Raw genomic sequence first — 24685 nt, forward strand, 5'->3', positions numbered from 1 at the left:
ACATGGTTCATCTCTATAATCTTTTCGTTTCAACTCTGGAGGGCTCTCGACTTGGTGCAACTTCACCGCAACTACTGGACCATGGAGAAGTCAACACTCGCCACAGACATCCGGCCGGATGTCCCGCTTGAGAATGAGGACTACGAGGCGAACCTCAAAGGGGAAATGGAGCTGAATGTTGGCGGTCGCGGAGCTACTCAGCGTCACTTACGGAACTACCAGGTCACCATGATCGGTTTCTGCAGTGGCATTGGAACCGGTCTGTTCGTGGGAACGGGTTCGGCCTACGCCAAAGCTGGCCCGGCCGGTTTGCTACTCGCCTATATTATCGTGGGACTGGTGCTGTGGTGCGTGATGCAGAGTATCGCCGAGCTGGCGACTCTGTTTCCCACGGCGGGATCGTTTCCTCACTGGGCTACTCGCTTTATCGATCCGGCTGTCGGTTTCTCGCTCGCCATCTCTTACGGATACTGTTATACCATTGCAATCGCCTCCGAAACTTCTGCCGCCGCCGTGATCGTTTCATATTGGACAGATATAACGCCGGCCGTCGTAATTACGGTCGGTTTGGTTTTGATTTTGGCAATCAACCTCATGAGCGTGCGTTTCTACGGCGAAACGGAAGTCATCGGCGGCGCCGTCAAGGTCCTCTGCTTCCTGGGCTTGGTGATCGTGTCCATTGTCATCACGGCTGGCGGTGGTCCGAACGGCGAGGCGATCGGCTTCCGCTTCTGGCACGACCCCGGCGCTTGGACAGACTATAACGGCATCACTGGTTCCACGGGCCACTTCCTCGGATTCCTGTCCTCCTTCGTCAACGCCTCGTTCAGTTTCATCGGCGTGGAGACCGTCGTCATCACTGCTGCTGAGTCTGTCGACCCGCATCGCGCCATTCCCAAGGCCGCCCGCCGTGTGACCTACCGCATTGCCTTTTTCTATATCCTCGGTGCCCTGCTCATTGGCATCATCGTGAGCCCGAATGCCAAAGATCTCACCTCCGGCTCTGATAACGCCAACAGCTCTCCCTTCGTCATCGCCATCAAGGAAGCTGGTATCAGCGCCCTGCCGTCTATCGTGAACGCATGTATTCTCGTCGCCGCCTGGTCCGCCGGTAACTCATACTGCTGGGTTGGATCGCGCATGATCGTGGCCATGACCACCGACCACCAGCTGCCCCAAATCTTCGGCCGCTGCACCAAGAACGGTGTTCCGTATGTTGCAGTTATCGTCGCCTGGCTATTTGGGCCTCTCGCTTATTTGAGTAAGTCTCGCCTGTTTCCTGAATATCGATTGTTCACTGACGAGGGATTAGGTCTTGGATCCGGCGGTGCCGCACAAGCATTCACCTGGCTTCTCAACCTGAGTACCGTTGCTGGGTTGATCGCATGGGCCACTCTCTGCGTCTGCTACATCCGCTTCCACGCCGCGATGAAATCACAGGGCGTTTCCCGGGACACGCTGCCCTGGAAGGCCCCATTCCAACCATATGCCGCCTGGATCGGCTTCATTGGGTCTAGCATCATCACCCTGGTCGCCGGTTTCCCCGTCTTCCTCAAGGGTAATTGGAACACATCGAACTTTGTCGCCTCATATATCGGCATTCCCCTTTTCATTGTGCCGATTCTGGGCTGGAAACTCTGGCACAACACCAAGGTGAGTTCTTCGAATGGCTTTCACGTTCTCGGAACATTCCACTGATTCATTTCTCTGCAGTTCCAACGCGCTGCCGCCATCGACCTTTGGTCCGGCCGTCTCCAGGATGGAGAGATCATGCCGCATAAGAATCCGCACAACACCTTGTGGGGTCGTTTTATCGAGTGGCTCGTATAATTGCATTTTAGATTTGTATATAGTTGCATAGCATTCGGCGAATAGACATGATTCACGTCAACTGACCATTTCTCTACCGGTTCTGTAGCCGATTCATTCTTGCACTGCTGACATCATGCGTGGAACTTCTCTCGGAGCTTCGCGATGTCGCGATGAGATGCTTTGCAGCAACCGCCCACCAAGAATGATTGGAAGGGACCCTTGGCCTGCGCATCGGTGACCACTTGCGCAAGTTGTGTTTCCCAGGAGCGCTACACTTTGATCAGCTATGCACAACACACTTAGCAAAGGTGAATTCCTTACCGTGTCCCGCTGGCCCTCCTTCAGGTCGTCAGGCTTCTCCCAAACCTGTGTCGTAGTGTTGTAGACCTCCCCGTTCGTACCATCAGGGTACAAAACCAAAGCTGGAGCAGCAGACAGCTGGCCCGCAGCAATAACCTCATCAACACAAGCGCCAAACTTATCAATCAAGCCAGCAAGCTTTTGAACCTTGGTACAATTCATACCAATCCCCCACGGCACTGGCGCACCATCCAAAGGCCCAAGAGCCGCATCAACGACCTGCTCAATGGAACTCCCATCAGGCAAGAGCTCATCCTCCCTAGGAAAAACACAAACAATCCAAAACGGCGCCGTAATCCCCGAATCCTTAAATGCCCTCCTCACAGCCCGCACCTCATCAAGCCTCGGCAGCGTCTCAAACGCAACATACTGCACCCGCCCCGCCAATCCACCTTCTGCCTGAACAAACAACCTCAACCGCTCCAAATGCCACCGATAAAGCGCCTCCTCATTATCGTGCGCCGCGTCGTACGCCCCACTATACTCCTGTCCTGGAATCATACAAGCCCCGTACGGACCCAGACTCAGCGCGATCTTGGTGCTGTCGCGGCCCTTTGCGCGTTCCGCGACCTCCACCGCCGTGCGCAGATACCCGCCCACAGCCTCGACGGGAATGCCATTGGGGTACTGGTCTGTCTTGGTACGGGCGAAACCTTCGGGGGAGACTTGGTAGGTTGCTGTGAGGAGCACGTCCACGCCTGCCTTGCCGAAGTCGCTTTGGCAGGCTTGTAGGGTTGTTGGGTCGGATACTAGCAAGTGCGAGGACCAGAGGGGTGTGCTGGTGCTGTCGAAGCTCACTCCGTATTGGTCTTGGAGGGAGGTTCCTAGACCGCCGTCTAGAATTTGGATTGAGGCCATTGTGCCTTGCTGGGAGTGGTGTTTGGGAGGTCTTGTGAGGTGGGGTGTGCGATTTTATCAGATGATGCGCGGCCGGGAGCTTATCGCGGTTACCTAATCGGCCATTTGGGGGTGCTTAAATAGCTCTGGAGATGATTTATAGGAATCAGTAGAAAGGAAAATAAAAAGAAGTTCGAAGCTAGAAAAGAAATCCATTTCAAATGTTGAGTCATAGATGCAAGATTGTGGCTAAGACGTGTTGAGAGCTATTTACTCCGAAAAATCGTCAGTATATTTCTCATCTCCCGACATCGGTAGGTCCAAGGACTCGGCCTCTTTTACTAGAAAGTAGCAAAGTCTAATCAAGCAAACGATGGGTGAATCTTTCCACAAGCCCGAGCAGCCAATCTCTCACGCATAAGCACATCATAAATATGCGAAGCCCAAGCACAGCAAACACTCCTCGTATCTTTTGGGTCAATAATCTCCTCCACCCCAAACGCATTTGCTGTGCGCACGGGATTCATCAGACGTAGATACTCTTCCTCAAGCTCTTTGTACCGCTCCTCCTTCTTACCAACTTTCTCTGCTTCGCGCAGCTCGTGTCGGTGTCCCACCTCGATGCCACCATCCAGAGGTAGTGAGCCCCATTGTCCGGATGGCCATGCAACTTGCATTTCCGGGTCGCGGCTGCCTATCATCACGCCACCGGCGACACCGTAGACTCGGCGTGTGACCACGTTGAAGATTGGCATTGTGGTTGTGTAGTACGTTTTGGCTAGCTCGACGCCCCAGCGCATGGTTGCAGTGCGTTCGGCGACAGTGCCGATGGCGTAGCCGGCTATAGTGTTGTTAGAGTATGTTCCTAGATATATTGAGGAAGGATTGAAGTAGTACTTACGGACGTCGAGGAACTGCACAATAGGTAGGTTCATCACATCGCACATCTTCAATAGCCGAGTGAGTTTCTGACTACCAGCAGCATCCAATGCACCACTGTTCACCTCGCAGTTGAGCGAAATAACACCGACGGGGTGTCCACCAAGACGCGCGAGACCGCCGATGGCAGTTCGACCCCAGAGTGCACCGATCTCGAACCAAGAGCCCCGGTCAACGACCGAGGTGATGATCGTACGAGGATTGTACATGCGGGCCTGTCGGCGAGGAATAATGCTGCGTAGTGCCTGATCCTCACGATCTTCAGGATCACTGCATGGAATCACGGGCGGAGCCTCACTGCCGGAATTCGGTAGGTAGCTCAGAACAGTCCGCAGCTGCTCAAAGCACTCGGCTTCGTTGGCAGCGAGGTTATCAATTGTGCCGTTCGTGCAATGAACCATCGGCCCTCCAAGGTCCTGGAAGTTCAGACCTTCCTCGAATGTTGCACCCTCCACAACCTTGGGCCCAGCATTAAACAGCGAGCCGATGTCTGCCGCCATCACAGAAAAGTGACAAGAGACGACACGCGCAGCACCGAGACCAATCTGCACACGGATTAGCATAAACTCCATAATTAGGGAAAACAGAACACACAGCCGGTCCAACAACAGCACCCAGATTAGGAATACCCATATTCAACTGCTGAATAACGGGTCCGAACGACGCGACATGGGGAAGATAACTCCATCCCTCTTTCCGGATAGTAGTCACACTACCTCCACCAGAGCTACCATCAACCAGCTTGATGACCGGCATCCGTAGTACAACGGCCAATTTCTCCACATACAGCGTCTTCCCATGGCTAGCGCCATCTGCGTGACCAGACCGGATACTAAAATCATCTGCAGTAAGCAAGACCTTTCTGCCTCGCAGAGTCCCAGCGCCTTGAACATTGTTACTAGGCACGAAAGCAACGGGCGTCTCGCGCATAGGCGCAGTCTTCTTCCATTTCACTGTGCCAGACACGGATCCAATTTCTTGGAAACTGCCCTGGTCGAGGAGTTGCTCAATGCGCTCGCGCACCCATAGTTTACCAGCTTGTTTCTGGCGGACGTAGCCGCGGTGGTTGGGGTCTGGTGTTGCAGCGATTTCTCGGAGCGTGGCAATTTGGCCGAGCACGTCGGAGTGGTCCGCTGGTAGACGAGACGCGCTGGAGTTTGCTTTATTTTTCTTCGGGGAGATATGCGACGAGACCAGATTCAGGCGCTCGGTGGCTTGAGTATTGCCATTTTCAGGCGTCTTGTCGCTATCCTTTGTCATGGTGATAATTTGTGTTGATGTACATGTAGTTTGTGGCTGGAGATGATCGCTTTTGGATGCCTTTGTTCAAAAGGGTTCCGCTGAGGGGAAGCTGGGCCCGAGGACCGAGGGTCATTTGTAGCGAGCTATAAGAAAATCAATCTGGGCCGAACACCTCACTCCCATATCCCTTGGAAAATCCCTTGTCTCTTTGATCTGGAATTTTAGTTTGGCTTGGAGAACAGTCGCGTGCTTGTGTTATCTACCCTAGATTTAATGCGCCCCATGTCATCTTCCCCGCATTCCCGACCCTTTAAGCGGTTGCTGGTCGCCAATAGGTAGGTCCCTCCAGCCGATTAAATAATCCCATACTAACTCATACACAGAGGTGAAATCGCTGTGCGAATACTCCATTCGGCAAGAGAATTGCCTAGTCCCGTCGAGACTTTTGCATTGTACGCTTCGGACGACCGTTCACACTGTGACTTGGGGCACCCGCATCATGCAATCCAAATACCCTCTCCATCATCCTATCTGGACATTTCATTGCTAGTAGACCTAGCTAGGAAGCACTCTATTGACGCAGTGCATCCGGGCTATGGATTCCTCAGCGAGAGCGCGGAGTTCGCACAGCGCATGTGGACCGAAACGGGCGCAGTTGTGATCGGGCCTGGGCCTGAGAATCTTGCTCGGACAGGTGATAAGCTCCAGGCAAAGCTACTTGCACAGCAATGTGCAGTTCCTGTACTGGAAGCTATGAGCCAGCCCACTTCTAATGTGGACGAGGCGCGGGCTTTTGCCAGACGGGTCGGCTTTCCCGTTATGGTCAAAGCCGTCGATGGAGGAGGTGGGCGAGGAATCCGCCTTGTACGCGAGGAATCGGAATTAGTTAATAGCACTCAGCGTGCCATTGGCGAGTCACCTTCACGGACTGTGTTCGTAGAGAAGGCTGCCGTCGATGGGTTCCACCATGTTGAGATCCAGGTTATCGGCGATGGAACCGGTAATGTACGCCACCTCTGGGAGAGAGACTGCAGTGTACAGCGACGATTCCAGAAAGTTGTTGAGCTTGCACCGGCCCTAATGCGTGACCGGGATTTGGTCGCTCGAGTGATCAACTCTGCATTGAAGATGGCTAGCAAAATCCACTATCGATCGCTTGGTACTTTTGAATTCTTGGTTAGCGAACAAAAGGGTGAATTTTATTTCTTGGAAGTCAACCCGCGTCTCCAGGTTGAGCATACTATCACCGAGGCCATCAGCGGTATTGATCTAGTGCAGACGCAGCTCCTGTTGGCCCAAGGCTGGTCTTTCGATGATCTCGGCCTAGGGCCTAAGGTTAATGCAACTGTGCCACCGCCAACTACCTTCTCGATCCAGCTTCGTCTGTGTGCGGAGGATACAAGCAACAACTTTGCTCTTAGCATAGGCAAAGTGACAGAATTCACAGTGCCTAGTGGACAAGGCATCCGAGTGGACAGTCATGTCAACTCTTCTGGTGGCTCTGGTCTTGTCGTGGGATCAAACTTTGATAATCTTCTTGCTAAGATCATTGTCACTGCGTCAACATGGGAAGCAACTGTCAGAAAGGCCCAGCGAGTCCTGTCTGATTCTAAGATATCCGGCGTGAAAACTAACATCAATCTTCTGCGGGGTATTGTGGCACATCCCGACTTCACAGCTGGCAAGATCGACACGCAATGGCTAGGGATGAAGCTCGACGAAGTGTATCAGATAGGAGAGCGCATGTCGAAAACGCTCCAGAGTCAAGAAGGATCTTTTGTTTCTTCACAACAGGCCATGGCCCAGGGTGGACTGCCTTCGAATCTGCTATTGCGCAAAGGCGACGCATGGTCTATCACGCTGGAACCACTGGATAAATCGGCAGAAGAGGTCGCGCATCATTTGAAGCTCTCGCGGGTCTTCCGCAATGAGTTCCCATCCGCACTTGTCGCCGAAATCGAGTATACGACCCCCACATCACAGACTGCCGTTCCATATCTCATGCAGCTGGAGACGACCACAACCGCGGCTTCGGCTCTGGTTTCGTCCTCGCATAGGCGTGGAGACCCCAACAACCCACGCCATGTTATTCTCCCACTATCTGGGAAGCTCATTGAAATATTGGTTGCTGATGGAGACACCGTCGCCGAGAACCAGGTCTTGGCCTTTGTGAAGCAGATGAAGATGGAGCTGGAGGTACGCAGTCCTCACGCTGGCAAAGTGAAATGGGTCCATGAGATGGAGGACGACGAGGAAGATGTTGCCGAAGGCATGCTGCTTGTTGAATTGGAAGGCAGTGATCAAGAGCAGCTACGGGGAAAGCTGTGAAGTGAGGTATAAGTGGGGAGTAAATAGAGCAGTGCAGAATGAGAACGAAAGTCAAATTGGAGACTCTCAATCACAAGCGGCGAATCAGCAATCAGAATCCCCGTTTCCTGCAGCATCATTGGTCTAGTGGTAGAATTCGTCGTTGCCATCGACGAGGCCCGTGTTCGATTCACGGATGATGCAGTTCTTCTTTTTTTTATTTGTTTTTATTTCTCATCCTTTTTTAATTTTCCCCAAATACAATACGTCTAGTGCGTTGATTTCCCCGAAGTTGTACCCAAAAACAACAAACTGAGATAAAGTTGATCTGCGTGGGCACGTGTTGCACACCGAACGACGTCACCGCCATTCGCCCTTCTTTCTCCAACACACTCCATGGCCAAGATGGATCTTAATCTCTACCTCTTGACCGCCAATTGTGCTCGCACCCTAATCGATGTCGACCTCTTTGCTGAGCATTTCTTCGATGTCCTCCCCGCTTCGGGTGCCCAGAGCTTCCCGGCACCGGAGCTCATCGTGCTTTCTCTGCAGGAAATAGCTCCCATCGCCTACTCTTTCTTGGGCGGTTCGTACTTGGCTCCTTACTTTGAAGCATTCGTCAAGGCTGTCAAGAAAGCTACTACTAAGCAATGGGATGAATCTTACGTGAATCTGGTCAAGGACCATACAGGCATGACCGGGTTGATGGTGTTTGCGCGCGCTGATATCTTCTACAAAGTACCGTGGATCGACATGGCCCACGTTGGCTTTGGTGTCCAGGAAATGGGCAACAAGGGTGCTGTTGGAGCGCGTATGAGCTACATTGTCGATGATGACTCCTCCAAAACAGTCGATTTGACTTTTGTCGCGGCGCACCTGGCGCCTATGGAAGATGCCCTGAAGCAGAGGAATATGGATTGGCAAAGCATCGTTGAACGCCTTGTTTTCTCTCATTCGAAGGACAGCGAGGAAGACTCAAACAACGACGAACACGCAGCTCTCTTGAATCATCGCAGATCAACTTCCCACTCAGAAGACAGTCGCCGGGACCTCTTTGCTCCAAACTCCTACGTCTTTCTCGCGGGAGACTTAAACTACCGCACCTCTAATGTTAGCCCCTTGAAGGGCGATGTTGTCCGTTTTCCAAGGTGCAACGTCGGCCGCGATGACCCTGCGCACTATTCGCACCTTTTAAAGGAAGACCAACTCGTACGCGAGATGCGCAACGGTCGAACTTTCCATGGCCTAACTGAAGCGCCGATCGACTTCCCCCCAACATACAAATACTCCGACGCGGCGCGCCAAGCAGCAAAGCTAGGTATCGATACCGATTCGGAATGGAAATGGTCCAACCACCGCTGGCCCAGCTGGTGTGATCGGATCCTCTTCCTCGACAGCCCATCCTGGGTCGGTGAAGGCGGGCACGTCAAGCCCCAAGCATACAATGCACTGCCTCTATTGCCGCAGTCAGATCATCGCGCCGTCGCACTGGCGGCAACGGTCCCTCTTACTCACTCGGCTGAGCCATCGCCTGATCACATGAACGCACCCTCCAAAGCGGTGGCGCCGTTTGCAATTGATCCCAGCTGGAAGAGTCGGCGGGATGTTGCGCGACGGAAGGAGTTGGTGGTGGGTATACTAGCCTATCTGGGACTGACCTGGGAAGGGAATGGGCTGCTCCTTGCATCGACGCTGGGCCTTCTGGGTGCATGGGTTGTGCTTCGGTCTCTTTAAGAAGTCTAAATTAGTCTAGACCTCAAGGGGCATCTCTTACGATATCATGTATCGATCGGAAAATATCATGCAATAGTAATCTCAATTTTGGGTTCACCAGCCTCGTCGTCCAGACCCCGTGACGACATATCCATCAGATAAAACTCCGGCTGTTCCAGACGGGCAAAGCAGCGGCTCGCAAACAGGGTTCGTCGGCGAAATCAGCCACCTGCAGCCAACAGCGCCCACCGATAGTCTCACATGAGCGGAGCCGAAACGGTCTAGATGCAGGATGCGCAGGATGGACTTGGCCGGTCTGACGGAGGTCCAAGCAAATGACCTCACCTCTCCGATTTTCGCCCCTTTTTGAGTCTGCCGGTGACGACTGCGGCTGTGTCTGGGACGGCATCTGCACGTCGTTGCTGTCATAGTAAGGTTTGCCATCCAGCACAGTCATTCGGCGTTACGTCTGGCTGCGGTGGCCCAGATCCAGATTTCAAGGCTCGTGTTCCACAGCCACAGCCACAACCTACTCCATTCTTCGACGGTCTTCTAGATTTGCTTTGGTGCCTGACCCGATGTCTGGTCCACACGTTCTTTGGCGGTCCGCGGCATCCGAACTGCAGTCGCCCTTGGACGGGATCTCTTTCAAGACTGTCATATTTGGGTGTTCCATCGCTCTACAGTGGCCGGATATATCTACCTCCCGAAGATAGATCACGATAGGTCGAACGGCGGACTACAGGTGCCGACGCATCCGTGAAATTAATTATCTGCCCGCAGAGCCATAGCCCACCTGAGCCTGTCAAGTGACCCGAAGCTAGATCTTGACAAATGGAACACTCCCTACACTGCCAACCCTGTGCGACACGCGGTGGGCTGACGAAAACGTAATTTGCAAGGGCCAAAACGGGATTCCTGGTTTCCCGTGGGAAAAAAAACCAGTAGATGTTTTTATGTTTTTGGGCACACTTGACCCAAGGATCAAGCTTTCGTTTGATCGGCTCGCCTCGGTCTGGAACGCGGACTAGATGTTGACGTTGACGTCTCGGTCGAAGCCGACTTTTCCTCAGGTTTCTAAGCGGGACGGCGGATGTCCAAGGTCGGGCTCCACAGCCTCCACAGAGCGAGCTCCCGCGTCGGCCCATGTGAAAGTGACAGCGAAGGGATCAATCATAGGGCTCAGAACCCATCGATGATCACATCGGGCTCAGAAGCTCCTGGGGGGCCCCAGGGGGGCAGAGTAAGGGATGTGACACGGGCAAGGCTGATACCGTGCGATGCGATGTCGATACTACATAAGGGGCGAGAGATCAACCCAAATGCACAGTAGCTCATTGGTCTATCGAAGGAGCTGTGCAAACAGGCCCGTACGGGTCAATCGAGAAAAAGCTGGCGCGGGTGGGGAATTTCCAGAACGCCGATGTTGGAACTGGAACTGGAACGGGTTCGGACTCTGGATTCTAGAATCCCGATCCTTCCTTCTAACGTCGAACGGCTAACGCCTAGCGCCCCTGCGCGTCGGTACATAAAGCAATCGGTCAGCAATTAAATCGAAACGGAGGAATGATAAGCGGGATAGCGACAAAGCGACAAAGGGGCCACAAAAGGGGGCGGGGGGGGGGAAAGATGGAAGCTCTGAAGGGGTTCAGTGCCACGTCGGCATTTCACGCAACTGCCCAGGTACCCTAAAGCTAGTGGGAAACACTCAATCTGATTCCTTACATCACCCGATCCACTCGGCCCTGCAATATAGGTTGAGACTGCGAGTCATTCCAACGCGATCCGGGCCATGCACCAGGGCTGCACACGCATTCTTTTTGTTCTATCCCTATGCCCCCATTGGCCCATCTCTTCCTCCCTCTGGATCGAAGACAGGCATCTGAGCCGATCAGAAACCCGCATTGCCGGGAATGGGATCGGCCGATCTGCCTGCGAACGGAGGAGCCATGAGTGTTGAGATCTGCCAGGAGGTGTGTACAATCATTCTGGAGTATGCAAATTCAATTATTCTATCTAGGACGTAGAAAGGCGACGATCAGGTAATTGCCAAGGACTGAAGAGTATAGAGAGGTACAATGATGACTTCTCTTTGGCCGGTCACTTTGGGGTAAGTGACAGAGAAATTAAAAAAAAAAAAAAAAAAAAAAAAAAAATTAAAAGGGATTTTCGGAGAAAAAAACTTCATTGGAACGAACAACCCCAGTCTATAACAAACGGCGCCGTTCCGTTACCCGTAACAATGGAACCCTAAAAGTCCTAGTCCTCCTTTTTTTCCATACGGATGTTTCATGGAATTGAGCCTCTCTGAATATAAGACCCCGTCGACCCCCTTGGGTCCTCTCCTTCCAGATCTTTACCACCTGCCATCAAGTCTCGGGCCCTGGAGCTAGCGCATCCCTATTCACCCGAACATCACCTCCGACGTCATCAACCGCTGGGCTTATAATTTGACTGCTACTTTACCCATCAACGCAGCGTTTTTAGAGTTCAAAAGGTGCCTAGCTTCGAGTTTTCTTCCCCGTTTGGCCGTTTCTTTAAGAGATCTACTCCCACACCGCGATTCTCTGCCCCCGCGACTCTTCTCGTCAACTCTTCACTTTTCGAACTCTGCAACTCTCCAACCTTCACCTTTCGCTGCCACCCGTATAATCGCATAATCGCACAACCGCATAACCATTTTCGACTCCGCCTTGGTTCCTTTGAAGTCCCGCGACTGCTTCCCCGCGACTTCCCCGCGAAATCTACCTTTTATCCGTCATGTACTCCTGCGCCAACTACCCCCGTGGCTGCCGAGGTCGCGTCAACCGCCAGGGCGCTAAATGCTCCGACTGCGTCGTAAGTACCTTTTCGCCCGGTCTTCATCATACTATAACCAGTCTCGGAGGATCGCGCATTTCACTTGGGGAACTCGCACGCTGAACCTTACTTTCCAGACTCTGAACCTGCGACGCCCGGCGTTCGCATCTCCCTTCGCGCAACCGCGCGACTACAAGCGCGTGCTGCCCTCGCAGCTCCTCGCCGACTTCTCCAAATCCGATACTCCCGAGCTGTAAAGCACATCACCCTTACTGGGACGGTCCGGATTTCCCAGGCACGCATGTCTGGAATGCATCCAGCAGGCTGGCACTGGTTTCTTAATTCTGGATGACGGACCTCCCCACGTTACCATCATATGCATCGCCGGGAGTTTGATTTGATACACCACACGAGGGCGGCTCTTTCTTTTATGGATTTTCTTTTCCGTTCGCATCTCCTGCGCCTCGGCTGGGTGTGGTGAATGCGCCTTTTTCACTCACTTTGCGCTTTGTCTTTTTTTCTCTTTTTTTTTCCTTGTGGGTTTTTTACAGCGAGCAGAGACGGTTTACTGCATGGAGGATAGATCATTGCATGGATGAACGGTACTCATGGATCTGCCACTGGTGGGCAGTGGCGCTGATGGGACTCATTGAATAGTCGATCAGTGATCGACCTCTCGTTTTCTTTCTGTTTTCCTTGCGCATACGTCTCTCCTTATGTCGCTGGACTCGTGCTTTTTTTTGCTGTGCGTTCGCTATGCCATACCCCCCTGCGTCTTATGCTTTCAACCTTGACATGATCGTTATCCCCTAGGATAGTTGGTAGTTAGATACCTCATCGCATTGATATCATGCCCCATTACCACGTCATTCTCCTCGTAATTGAGACTATATTTGGACCGCCAAGGACTACGTCCAAATTCACCTCAGCTTCGCCAGCTCAACCGTGTTTCAACTTGCGTCTAGAACTGCCCATATCCATGGCGCCCCGTTGGCCCCAAGGATTGGAACTATGTTATCAGCCGCAATTGGGACGTGCTGAGACGCTTCAGATCCCTGCCAAGGGCCAGCTTCTTCAAAACGGCCCCCGTACACCATCTGCCATTTCGAGCGACTTGCGTCTTTCCAGCGTCTTTCCAGCGTCTTCCATGCGTCGCTAACGGCCCAGTGCCTCGATCCCGGGTCCGATTTTCAGCCACTCGTGGTGGATCCGGGACTGGAATCCCGGAATGTTCAGAGCAGTGTTCCAAAATTGGACATTTTCGGGTTCAAGTCATCAAGTTTCTCCTCGATGATATTCCATGTCAAGGTAGAGAGATAGTGAAGCTCACGGAGAATAGATTCGAGTAGCGGGATAGGGGCAAGCCAAGGATAGATCTGGAACTGGAAGATCTCCAGTCCGTTTCAGATTCTAGAAAAGAGAATCCGTTTGTCATGCAGACCTCAAAAACATGGAATTTTTATCTTTCAATAATCCCCACCCGTCCCATTATTCCCATTATTATGACAGTTCACCCCTTGGCTTTAGGGGCCGACTATGACTCTAGGGCCCTTTTAGGAGAATGGACCCGAGCTCACGCAAGCCAACCAGAACTGGCGATCGCCGGTTCAGGCTCCACCGGGCAATTCCAATCACGAGTCTGGGAAATGATGTACTGTGTACAGTACAGGAGAAGGGCAAAGACGCGACCTCCTTGTGTCGATCTCAGTCGCACGCGAGTCATGCCCGCGGGGAAATTATGACGAGCTGCGCTGGTACATGGCATGCAATTTTAATCTCGGCAGGAATTTAATAGCGGGTCGACGGGCAGAACACATGGGCTGTCTGGGCTGGATCATGGATCATCCCCTCCCCACAATTTAAGTTCGAGTTGGAGTTGCCCGACTGAAGGTCCAAGGTAAAACACCTCGTGGGGCCTGCTGTCTTTTCCAGATGTTTCTCTCTTTTCCCTTTTTTGTTCTCGTGTTGCTGTGGCCCCATTTTTGGCGGAACTCAGCCACAGGTCAGTTTTGGTTGTTTCAGGTTGCTCTGTGGGGAACGCCGACTCCACTTCCTCAGTATGGGTCTCGTTTCGGTAAACCTTGGGGCTGATCGTGGGCTGGGACGTGGCTTGGTCTTTCGTGTATTTACCCGCATGGATGATTCGGGCGGTATTTTGTCCAAAGGTTCGATTTGGTATTAGTCTTGTCTTGGATCCGCAAGGCTGATCCCATCCTTCCAAGGCTGACTCCTGTCATGCAGATGTGGGTTGCGACTAGCGACCCCGTCACTGGGCCTTGACTCGTTTCAATAGCCGACAGCTGGCATGAGCTTCGCTGCTTGTGTGTGCGCGGGCTCGAGCGTCGGGTGGATCGCATCAGACCGGTCCTCGTCAATTGGGTGGACATCGCGTAGACCTGAGCCCTCATAACTGTTGCCGTGTTGGGCCTGGTGATGCCGGATGACGAAACTGGACCCCTGTTCCATTGATCGTGGATTACGCGTGCCTCGAGTCCTGTAATATCGGATTGGGGTAAAACGCGATGCTGGTAAGCGGGATGTCGGATAGATGCCCGAGTGGGCCGGACACAAGGGTTCTCTTTATCGTTGCTATACGAGTATCGACAGTTGAGTTGAGTGTGCTTGTATATTGGAAACAATATATTAGATCTGACCCTGGGTTCATTTGCCTGACAGTACGACCTACTCTTTCCCTCTCGTGCCATCACTTCCGAGCATCTCCGCGCATACCCATTTCGCAGTCTGCGTGTGAAGAGTCCAATACCGCTCATCCTCCTGTACCTGAGACCCTGTCTCAGTCCCGCCCCGGTACATGTTACCCAGGGCTTCGAACACCACAATTTGGTCTCGCATATGCCGATCTAGACAGGATCTCCTTTTAGAAACAGTATCAGATCCATGGCGGCTGTCTGGTTCAAGCTGGTCTACGAGCTCTCCCATAAACCCTTGTACACACTCATCGATCAGATCAGAGACGACGTCCACATCTGATTTCTGTTGTCCTCCCTTTGAATGCGACTTTTGACCCCACTTTCCCTTCTTTCCCGTCTTGGGATTAATGTCTCTCCCCAATAGAATGTCCTGGCCAATCCTGAATCCGGTGGATGTGTGGGCCACTATCAAGATGTATAATCGACTGATGTGGGATGTCGGTTCGGATGTATGCACGGCAATGGGTATGCGGGTGTCTTGCTCTGAGCTCTCATCTGATTGAGAGTCTGACTGTGCGTCGAAAGTCGATGGATCCAAGGTTTTCAAGGCCTTCCGTAAGGCTCGGCGAGTTTGTCGCTCGACAAAGTTGCGCACTGTCGATGCTCCAGATGTCTTTCCTCGCACGAAGGGTTCATCCGGGGCGAGGACGGTTATCTCGATGCAAGTGATCTTCCCACGCTCATGATCCATGATGTTTATCCGCGGGAAACAGATTTCAGCGGCCTCTGTGTCTATCTTTGCACCCTGCGTAGACAACCCTGTGTCATTCACCTCGTACACCTCAGTTGCCGGTAATGCAAGAGGGTGAATGAAGAAACTGATCGAGCCCATTCCTGCCAACCCCGCTGACCAGCCACGCTTGTGTAGAACTATGGCAAGAGGAGGAAGACCAAGTCTGGCAAAGTTCGGCGCCATAACTTGGGCGGCGTAGTCATACGAAGGCGAATCGGTACCATTGGTACCGCCGGTGATAGTCACTTTGATGCATTCTAAGCCTGCCCGAGATCCCACATGCAGTAGATACGGGTACAAGGCCTGGAAGATGAGAAAGACCGAGCCCGGTGTTGATAAGCGGATGTTGTACTCGGGTTGTATTGAGACGTCGTTCAGTGACATGAGAAGTCTGTCATTTTTCTGGCAAGGTGTTACTTCGCGAGTTCGGGGTGAGAATGTCACAGACTGTGAGCCGACTCGATCACCGTCGACTTTGCTGCCACTGATCTCTGCCAGGAACTTGACTGCGGCCGTGTGGGAGGCTTTCAGTCCTGTTTTTCCCTTCCGATTGCCGCGAATGTGACTGACTGTCACGGCACGACCGGTCAGAGCTGAAAGAGCCAGCGCATTCCGCATGAGCTGTCCGCCGCCTTCGAGGGTTCGTCCGTCGAGATGAACAGGCGATATCGGTGGAGACTTTCCACCAGGCATGCAACCGGGATCTGCCATGAGAACAGCTGAAATGAGACTAACAGAGATAAAATTGTTTTCTCTACATTGTTGCTGGGCTCTATCCTTCCCAAATATCTACGCAGCTTCTAGGGACTTCGTGTTTGTGGTGCGTCACATTGAGTCAGGCGACGCTGAGGCTGGTGACTCACCTCATTCACAACACTATTCAGGCTTTGCATAGACTAAGCTGCTTTGGGTCAACTTCGATCGGTTCCACAGATCCATCGACTATTTCCAAAGACCGAGTCGCCAACTCTGGCAGCGGCTTCGAACTATACACCTTCCAAATCTCCAACCATGGCGTGCCTCGCACCTGCCATGCGCGCACCTCCCGAAGGTTTCGCTCACCTTATACTTATTCGTTGCCTTCAAACACTTTTTCGCATCACATCTCCATTCACATACTCTATACACTGCATATATCCGCAGTATGTTTTCCTCATTCAGTACGAGAGACCGTCTCCGTCGGTCCATGTCCACTCGCTCCCTCCGCAGGACTGCCCGGGTCCCTGAAGCAGGCATGGTCGACCCCCAAGTCGCCAAAGCCCATGCAACAGCTGCAGCATCGCGCGCCATGCGCTCCAGCGAGAGATCATCTACGGAGTCCAAAAACTCGTACGATTGACTAGGTGGCCCGACGCAGGTAGCTGTCCCCAGAAGACGCCCAAATTCAAGTCTGCAGGGAACAGATGATGGCTTTTCCGTCTATTCGATGCCCGTTGCACCCCCAGCGACACCGAGCCAGTTAATGGAGACTGATGCAGTAAAGGCTCATGTTGGAAAAGCAATTCTGTCTCCACCGAATACAGACTTCAAAGGCCTTGATGGGCAAGACAGCTCAGTTCCTTCATCGTTCCGCCGACTACGCAAAGCCAAGTCCATGTTCTCGACGAGACAGCGCTCATCCCATATTGCCTACACAGCGCAGCCCAAGTCTCCTCGGAATGCTCTTGATCTTGACCGCAGCCCAGGCTTCGACCTGCCACGAACACTGAGACCCTCCATCTCTTTCATTCGAGGAGGTAATCGTCAAGGAATGCGAGGGATTCGACATGCCAAAAGCCATGATGCAGCGATTCAGCTTGCTCGCAGCCAGTTTCTCGAGGAGTCCAATGGAGCAGGTCAGACTAGGCGATCATCTTTCTTCATGTCCAGTCGCAACAGGGAGCCCAGGCCGTTCCGCAAGACATTTCGTATCACGAGTGACTCTGGTATCGGTGGGGTTTCTCCTGAGCAGGCCAACTTCAAGCGCTCCCGCAGCAGATCCAGGTCCTTCTCTGCATCCATCAAGAATGGTCTCAAGCGTGTGTTTGGGTTTTCTAAGCCTCCTGAGAAGAATCCCCAATTCCACGACGAAAGCCCTTCTGTCGTTGCCCAAATGCCTACCATCGAGACTCGGCCTGTCAGCGCCAATATCGTGATTGATAAAAACACCAGCGTGGATAATTGGAATCGATCGAACCAATTGCAGCCAACACAGGTATCTCCTGATCGTGACAGCATCTGTACATCCCCGTCGCGCGTCACCAGCTGGGCTGATTCGACTGCCACCAACACTGTCACCACCCGCAAGACCGGGCATCGTCAATCCCTCTCCTTGATCGAGGAGCATGGTGACTTGAATCTTCCACTCCCTCAGATGCCTGTTAGTCTTGGTGCAGAGAACCGTTCGCCCAATAAGAGACCGAGTGCTCGCAGATTCAATGACTGGGTTAATAGCCACGACTTATACACCGCACTAATGCAGCAGATTGGACAAAATGCGGTGCATGATCCTGAGGAGGATGTCATTTTCGGCACCGTACCAGAGCATCGTGTGATTCCAGAGCGTGCCTCTTCCGTTCATTCACATCGCAGCAGACGATCCGTTCGTCATGTCCAGAGCGGAGATTCTACGCCCGTATCATTTGCAACCGCCCGTCGAGGTGATTCTCAGTCTCCCCATAGACGACCCCAACCGAGCAAGTACGTCCAACGATCCCGGGTGTCTACTTATTCTCCTGGTCAAGAGAACTGTCGACCTTTGACCACCCATTCGGTCAAAAAGTCTCCCGTTTCGGCATTCATCATTGACGAACATTCAGACGAATCAACTGGAAGCGTTGTAGTCGCCCAGTTGGGAGACCTGAACCAGCTGTCAAGATCTTCAAGCGTCTACTCTCGCTCCACCGGCGGCGACCCCTCCACAAAGCACACCAGTGCCAGTGGTGGGGAGGCTCTGGACTCATATGGAGAGCCAGGTACGGTGACTATCTTCGCTTCTGAACGCCACAGCTCTCCAACTCGAAAGGCTGGATCAAAGGCCCAGGTGCAGCCAAGTACCGATTGGCAGCAGTGGATGAGCTCGCAGATAGAAAGGATCGAGAGCACGAACCCTGCGAGGGAGCACGTCCGGGAGACTTCACAGTGCCAGGAGGATGAAGATGGATATTTTATGGGTATGATACGGCGAGCCCCAGTCCTAGGCTCGGCGACAGTTTTGCCATATGTTGAGGGGTCAGATGGGCCGGTATGTGGTGTAGTACAAATACCGGCAGAGGCCAAGTCATCGGCTCAAAGCAACTTCTCTCGTCCCTTCAGCCACTCATCCAGTGTGCGAACCATTCTCTCCTCACAAAGGATCGAACCCAGCTTCGCGACAATTGAATCTATCAACCCCTCTGACGCTAATGTCAATGCCAACCGGGCTGAAGATTCCTCACCCATACTTGAAAACTTTTCAAATGATCACCCCTTGTCCCCAATACGTGTAAGGACTGCAAATCTGCGTGACGAGCCTGAGTCTCCTACTCCTCAACGGAATGGCGCCGGTTCCCAGAAGCGCACCTGGACACAGGATCAGTATCGGCGGTATTCCGCACGACGCCCAATTGCAAATGGGAAGCCCAACTCATTCCGATCCATGCGGACGTACCGGGACTTACGTGGTCCGAACAACGAGAATGCTCGGCAGCAGGAGGAGCACGACGAGATGATGGGCGAGTATCACAAGCTCCAGGACATTCACTCCACCGTCTCCAGCAAGGACATGGTGGATATGTTTTTGAACAGCCGACGACGTCCAGTAGAGACGGCCCCTTCGGTCGACAAGGCCGAGGTATTTCTATAAGTTGCGTTCCAAGGAGTTGGGGGTTGGATCAAGTTCGTTGGTTTGGTCTAGTATATATTTTTCCGCAGCCGCTCATTTTGACCGTGTCCGCACACGCATATGTATACCTGTCGAATTGAATGGGGTTATGAATAGTGCTATTGCAATTGAACAAAGATTATTACCAAATCAAAAATAATTACACGGTTGATTCATACCGTCTAAAAGAAATAAATCGGAAAACTGAAATCCAAAAAAGAAACTCTCCCTCGGGGAATCGAACCCCGGTCTCCCGCGCTTATCGGTGTTAATGACAAGCGGAAATCATGACCACTAGACCAAGGAAGAAGTGATAGCCGAGTTACTGCTCGACCACTTGGGTGGTTGATGGAATGTTGGCCAGGTTTTTGTTACATGATCCTAATGTTCCTCAACCCCAAGTAATAGTCGGCGGCTTCTCACTTTGGACTCTAGACACAATCAAGAGGTCGTCAAAAACCAACACAAATCGAAAAGTAAGGTAGGGAAATGCTTGCACGATATCAATGAGAACTCAATAAAAGCTAAGGGAATACGCTGTCCAATTCCTCCTACTGGGTATATATCCTCCACCAAATTTTACGATCCTGTCGAAGCAATGTCGCATCCATCAAGGGCCCCCGGGGGTTTCTCAACTCACTCCACATAATTCGCAGGAAACTGACCCTTCACTCCCCGCAACTCACCCTCCCACCAATCATCCGTGCTCTGCGTCTTGGTCACAATTTTGATCCGGTCACCTTCCCGGAACACCAAGTCTCCATTCTGATGCCCGTTAAAGTCATACAGAGCTGTGACAAAGGAGGCACCGCGCGGCGGGGGCGGAGGTCGCCTCTTCTTGGCTGCAATGGCTGCGCTCATATCCTGTCCGCCTAGGTTGGATCGCGCGTTGGCTGTGTACTGCATGTGGTCGATCTTGGGACCGGCGGGCGACATTGACACTGGGACATGGGTGAATGGCTGGGTGAAAGGACTTGGCATTGGGGATGGGGCTTTGGCCGGGGGTCGAAGTAGTCGTCTCCTGCTGGGAGCGGGGGTGTGCTCGAGGAGCTGGCGAGGGAGACGGAGCCGCGGGGTGTCATGTATGAGGAGGAGGCTGGAGATACGGAGCGAAGCTCTGAGCCGCAGGGCTTGTTACCTGGCATTGTAGGCGCGAATGATGGTTTGCGGGCTGCGGATACAGAGAAACCGGAGGTGCTGCTGGCGTGGCTTCTGAGCGATGCGAGGGATGGGCGCTTGCTGCCCATGGATGGGCGTTTGTTCTCGGGGTTGTTGGGATCCGATTGTCGGATCGCTTTGCCCTGGGTGAGACAGCCGAGACTCTCGATCTCCCTCTTCACTGGGTTGCTGGCCAGTTCCCATTCCTGGACCACTTGGTCCATTGATGGGGGTGGGGATGGGAATCCCTCTTCCTCACAGTAGGTGTGCAGCACGGTGTAGTAGTGTGCTAGCATGCGATTCTGGATCTCAACCTGTGCCCGAAGAATGTAAGGGCCCAGAGAGAAGAGGAGCGAGATCAGGGTTGGTAGACGTCGTCGCAAGTCATCGTCTGCTGCAACGTAGGCCTATATCGTGATTAGCATTTGTTCGATCGTGGAGATGGAGGCCGCGTACCTCTTTCGCAACGGCGAAATCAGATTTCGCCTTGGCAAGGTTTGCATTGTCGCGATCGGAACGTTTCCCCTTTGCCATGAGGCTATCGACTTTGCTTTGGTGGCGCTCAAAATCAGACTGGAAAGAATGGCGATTAGACACGGATTGGGTCGTTGGTGGGGGGGGGGCCGTCACTCACCTTCTTATCATTGCGCTTCTTGATCGTCTTTTTCATCGGAAGCAGGTAGCTCTTCGCATTTTCTGCAGGCTGCGTCATGCGCACCTCAACGGCATCAAGCTCCTGTACCAGGTCCTCGCGTAGCTCGTCGTATTCCCTTCGCAGTCTGTTGGTCCGGGCTAGAATCGCGGGGTCGGTATCCACCGGGCGATGTGAGGCTGGGGTTTCGCTGGAACCGACAATGGGGCCATAGAGTCCGTCGAACTCATCGATCATGCGGCCCTGGAAGGTTGCAATCGACACCCAGGCATCGCGCCAGGTCTTGGTGGATTCAACAATCTGGAACGAGAGTTAGTCGCGGGCGGGTCACCAGAAAGGTGCTGCCTACTTTAGCCAGAAGGTTATCAGCGTCCTCGAAATCCTTTAACAGAACGGCGACCTGGCTGTCGTCGGCAGACCGCTTGGTGGTCATTCGCCCGAACTTTCGCTGCATGCTCTGCATCTTGATCTTTGGTGGCTGGGAAGAGCTGACGGAAACAGTGTGGGGAGCTCGGCTCCGAGAAGGGACACAGAAGAGAAGAGTGAGACAAGCTTTCCAGGCTGAAAGATGAAGCGGAGCTGGAGTCAGCACTGTAAAAAAAAGGAGAGAGAAAGAGGAATCAAGATGTGTCACGTCACGGCCCCAAAGTGTTCCAGTGTTTCAGCCTCGCTGCGGCTCTCGGGGAACATCGCCCCCGCCCCCTCACTATTTTTGGTTTTTTGGGCGGGGTTTCAGTCGATCGGAGCCATCGTCGTTGGACAATGCTCCACTCTATTATAATGGAAGGCAAATCAGGGCAGTCATATAATGCACTTGACAGGGGCTGCGCACGGTGGCGATGCGCGCAGCGCAGAAATACATGGCCCGAGAAGCTCGCTAGGTACGGTGCTTGGCAGTAGGCCATAGCGGAGAAGCTCGTTGAACAGATTGATTTAACCGACAAAAGACAATTGAGGTCAACCGTGGATCCACGAATGCCTGAGGCGACATCAAATCTTGTGGTTACCTTGGTTCTCCAGGTACGCGAATCACGTACCTGGAGAACCGGTTGATATTAGATGGAATCAATTCCATGTCATTCCGGATAGATAGCAGTGCAACTATTCCAAGGCAACTAACTACAGTGATGTTCGAATTCAGTTATACCTTTGCGCTGTTACCACCTTCCGCTTTCCAGACCGTTGGGGAGAAAAGTGGCTGTATTTTACATTACGACCCCGGACCTCAAACAGTGTATGTTACAGAAACTGCTACACAAACGCTGTCTCTAGGCCCTTTCTTCAACCACGGCAGCAAACTAGACTTCCGGAGGAAAAGAAAAGTCGACCGATCTCGCCAGTTCGTCAGATTGCGCGTGATTCTATGGGACATACGGTATTATGATGGCGACTCGTAGGTTGTAGTCCAGCAATTACCATTACAGTTCTGCTGTATTCGAAAACTACACATCCAAAGTCAGTGAACGCCTAGGCAGACGGTGATTGAATGCCTGGAACAGAAACGCGACCCGCGTTTACGCTTATCACGCCTTACCCACTTATCCACTTATCCACCTCACCTTTCTCGTCCACTCGACCAACTGTCATGCCTCGCCGCTGAATCCTCGGCATGCAGGAACCCATGTTTCCCTGCTTCCACCATGTCCACCCCGTTATCGTCCGCTCGACCGGGCCCGGGCCCGACCTCCCAGTCCCAGTCTCAGTCCCAGGCCACCGCGTCGGTGGTGAAGTTCCGCTGCCTATACACACACGACCTGCGCCGCAAATCCAAACGATGGCAAGATGGCTATCTCCGATACCATGCCTTTAACAAGCGTGTTATGGTGTACGACGAACAGGGGAACTACATCGGCGATCATCACTGGCGGTCAGCCGAGGAAATCCAGGACGGCGATGAGCTCGAGCTGGATAAGGGAGCACTGATCCAGGTCGGTGAGCGAATGAGCACAACTCAAACCGATCTCTCCAACCTCTTCGAGAAGAGGAAGTCCAGTCAGGGCTCGCCGCAGTCCAATGATCCAGCATCGCAAGCACTGCGTGCCTCGACGCCTATCCGGTCCTCGGGCTCGTCGCAGCCGTTTCGCTCATTGAACGACCTGCTTGGCATCAAGAAAACTCCAATTGGACACCTGGTTTCGCCTTATGAAGAAAGACACCCGCCTCCGCCGTCATCGGATATCTCCTTGCCGTCCCAACGCGCACCCAAACGACAGAAAGTGACCCCGATGCAGAGACCAGTGGTCAGCAACAGAAATGCTCCGGCTGAGGTGGTGGATTTGACCGAGCCGGAAGAGATACCTCCAGCTGCGAAAGTACGGAACGTCGCGAAAACACGCGAAATGCCAAGACCTCAAAACCCAGAGCCCATCCCGCAGCCTCGGCCGGAGAAGCTACGAGAGGCGCCCAAAGCAACAAAACCACAGAGATCGGAACCTCCGAAGCCTTCAATAGCGCCTGAGAAGATACGCGGTACGCCGAGACAAACAGAACCGCAAAGGCCTGAGCCTCCGCAATTCGTGAAACCTTCTATGCCACTTGAGAAGTCACGACAGGCACCCAAGGCAACAAAGCCACAAGTAGCGGAGCCTGCAGAGTTTACAAATCCTTTTATCCCTCCCGAAAAGCAAAGAGATGTGCGAAACACAACGAACACACGGAGGCCTGAACCTCCAACATTCGTGAAGCCTTCTCTGCCCCCTCCCTCGGCATCATCGAGCCGTCTGCCAAATGCAACGGTCCCTCCAGCAGCTAAAGACGCGCAGTCCGAGCCGCTTGGACTTCGAAAGCTCCCGAATGAGAACTTACAGCGAATGTCTCGACCCATTTCAAACACCTCATCCTTTGAAGCACCCGTGAAGACATTGCGCATGGGCCCAGAGAAACCCCGCAGAAAGCTGATGTACAGCGCATTATTGCCCAGCGACACATCGCAAAAATCATCTCCCTCGCCCTCAAACCCACCTCCAGAAAGAAGCAAACCTATGCCCAAAAACCTGGATTCGCAGTCAGTATGTGCCCGTCAGATGATACAGACTAATACTAATTCTCTTATAGAGCAGTTAACACTCCCGCCCAGGAGCTGAACTCGACCAATGCCGAATTTTCACCCTCAGACTCAACGCAATTCATTCTTGATGCGATGGCAGATGGCTCAAACCTGGGGACCACAATGACCCAACCTTGCAATTTACCTGCACGAAGAGCTCTCGATGCACCTTTGCGAAAATCGGTCTCCGATCCAACCACCTTGACGGCTCAACGCACACTCCAGAGCCGACCAACCCTCATGCGAAGTGCGATGAGTGCAGTTCCTGAACAGCCAGAAGTCAATGAAGAGGGCCCCTGGACGTCTGAAGCACTAGATCTATTTGACTTTTGGCCACTGGGGCGCCCGAAGCCCAGTTGATCATCCTCGTTTTATGTTTATTTCTATACCCTTAGAGCACAGTCTTCCTTGTACATGTCCATGATCAAAGTATGCTAACGCAATTATGATACCCATCTGCAAGCCAGATTACCACCAATGTATTTCAATCAAATATACATTTCTATACAACCACATTTCGCACTATACAAGCCCA

At 52.9% G+C, this 24685-nt stretch overlaps 11 protein-coding genes across 11 annotated transcripts; 6 read left to right on the forward strand and 5 right to left on the reverse strand.

The window, feature by feature from the left end:
* Positions 1-81: 81 nt before the first annotated feature.
* N7498_010789 (putative amino acid permease) lies at positions 82-1830 on the forward strand (the record flags this gene model as incomplete). The annotated part of the gene is made up of 3 exons (XM_058457845.1): positions 82-1261; positions 1313-1653; positions 1714-1830. The coding sequence occupies 3 exons, from the start codon at positions 82-84 to the stop codon at positions 1828-1830; spliced, it is 1638 nt and encodes a 545-aa protein (XP_058304744.1).
* Positions 1831-1943: 113 nt separating this feature from the next.
* On the reverse strand, positions 1944-3030 carry N7498_010790 (homocysteine S-methyltransferase family protein; the record flags this gene model as incomplete). The annotated part of the gene is made up of 2 exons (XM_058457846.1): positions 1944-2081; positions 2134-3030. The coding sequence occupies 2 exons, from the start codon at positions 3028-3030 to the stop codon at positions 1944-1946; spliced, it is 1035 nt and encodes a 344-aa protein (XP_058304745.1).
* Positions 3031-3371: 341 nt separating this feature from the next.
* On the reverse strand, positions 3372-5208 carry N7498_010791 (uncharacterized protein; the record flags this gene model as incomplete). The annotated part of the gene is made up of 3 exons (XM_058457847.1): positions 3372-3850; positions 3911-4493; positions 4543-5208. 3 exons carry the CDS (start codon positions 5206-5208, stop codon positions 3372-3374), a joined length of 1728 nt encoding a protein of 575 aa, XP_058304746.1.
* A 264-nt stretch (positions 5209-5472) lies between these two features.
* N7498_010792 (putative pyruvate carboxylase) lies at positions 5473-7518 on the forward strand (the record flags this gene model as incomplete). The annotated part of the gene is made up of 2 exons (XM_058457848.1): positions 5473-5525; positions 5574-7518. The coding sequence occupies 2 exons, from the start codon at positions 5473-5475 to the stop codon at positions 7516-7518; spliced, it is 1998 nt and encodes a 665-aa protein (XP_058304747.1).
* Positions 7519-7893: 375 nt separating this feature from the next.
* N7498_010793 (putative inositol 5-phosphatase) lies at positions 7894-9231 on the forward strand (the record flags this gene model as incomplete). The annotated part of the gene is made up of 1 exon (XM_058457849.1): positions 7894-9231. One exon carries the CDS (start codon positions 7894-7896, stop codon positions 9229-9231), a length of 1338 nt encoding a protein of 445 aa, XP_058304748.1.
* A 2739-nt stretch (positions 9232-11970) lies between these two features.
* On the forward strand, positions 11971-12266 carry N7498_010794 (uncharacterized protein; the record flags this gene model as incomplete). The annotated part of the gene is made up of 2 exons (XM_058457850.1): positions 11971-12048; positions 12147-12266. 2 exons carry the CDS (start codon positions 11971-11973, stop codon positions 12264-12266), a joined length of 198 nt encoding a protein of 65 aa, XP_058304749.1.
* Positions 12267-14295: 2029 nt separating this feature from the next.
* N7498_010795 (uncharacterized protein) lies at positions 14296-14475 on the reverse strand (the record flags this gene model as incomplete). Its single annotated transcript, XM_058457851.1, has 1 exon — positions 14296-14475. The coding sequence occupies one exon, from the start codon at positions 14473-14475 to the stop codon at positions 14296-14298; it is 180 nt and encodes a 59-aa protein (XP_058304750.1).
* A 216-nt stretch (positions 14476-14691) lies between these two features.
* On the reverse strand, positions 14692-16164 carry N7498_010796 (putative RNA 3'-terminal phosphate cyclase; the record flags this gene model as incomplete). The annotated part of the gene is made up of 1 exon (XM_058457852.1): positions 14692-16164. The coding sequence occupies one exon, from the start codon at positions 16162-16164 to the stop codon at positions 14692-14694; it is 1473 nt and encodes a 490-aa protein (XP_058304751.1).
* Positions 16165-16639: 475 nt separating this feature from the next.
* N7498_010797 (uncharacterized protein) lies at positions 16640-19276 on the forward strand (the record flags this gene model as incomplete). Its single annotated transcript, XM_058457853.1, has 2 exons — positions 16640-16782; positions 16825-19276. The coding sequence occupies 2 exons, from the start codon at positions 16640-16642 to the stop codon at positions 19274-19276; spliced, it is 2595 nt and encodes an 864-aa protein (XP_058304752.1).
* A 654-nt stretch (positions 19277-19930) lies between these two features.
* On the reverse strand, positions 19931-21567 carry N7498_010798 (BAR and SH3 domain-containing protein; the record flags this gene model as incomplete). The annotated part of the gene is given in 5 exon segments (XM_058457854.1): positions 19931-20254; positions 20269-20859; positions 20909-21025; positions 21087-21404; positions 21454-21567. The coding sequence occupies 5 exon segments, from the start codon at positions 21565-21567 to the stop codon at positions 19931-19933; spliced, it is 1464 nt and encodes a 487-aa protein (XP_058304753.1).
* Positions 21568-22744: 1177 nt separating this feature from the next.
* Positions 22745-24510, forward strand: N7498_010799 (DNA helicase ZGRF1-like domain-containing protein; the record flags this gene model as incomplete). Its single annotated transcript, XM_058457855.1, has 2 exons — positions 22745-24108; positions 24159-24510. 2 exons carry the CDS (start codon positions 22745-22747, stop codon positions 24508-24510), a joined length of 1716 nt encoding a protein of 571 aa, XP_058304754.1.
* Between the last annotated feature and the right edge of the window lie 175 nt (positions 24511-24685).

The sequence above is a fragment of the Penicillium cinerascens genome (genome assembly GCF_028974065.1).
Source record: "Penicillium cinerascens strain IBT 15544 chromosome Unknown scaffold_4_segment0_segment1, whole genome shotgun sequence".
Taxonomy (NCBI): Eukaryota; Fungi; Ascomycota; class Eurotiomycetes; order Eurotiales; family Aspergillaceae; genus Penicillium; species Penicillium cinerascens.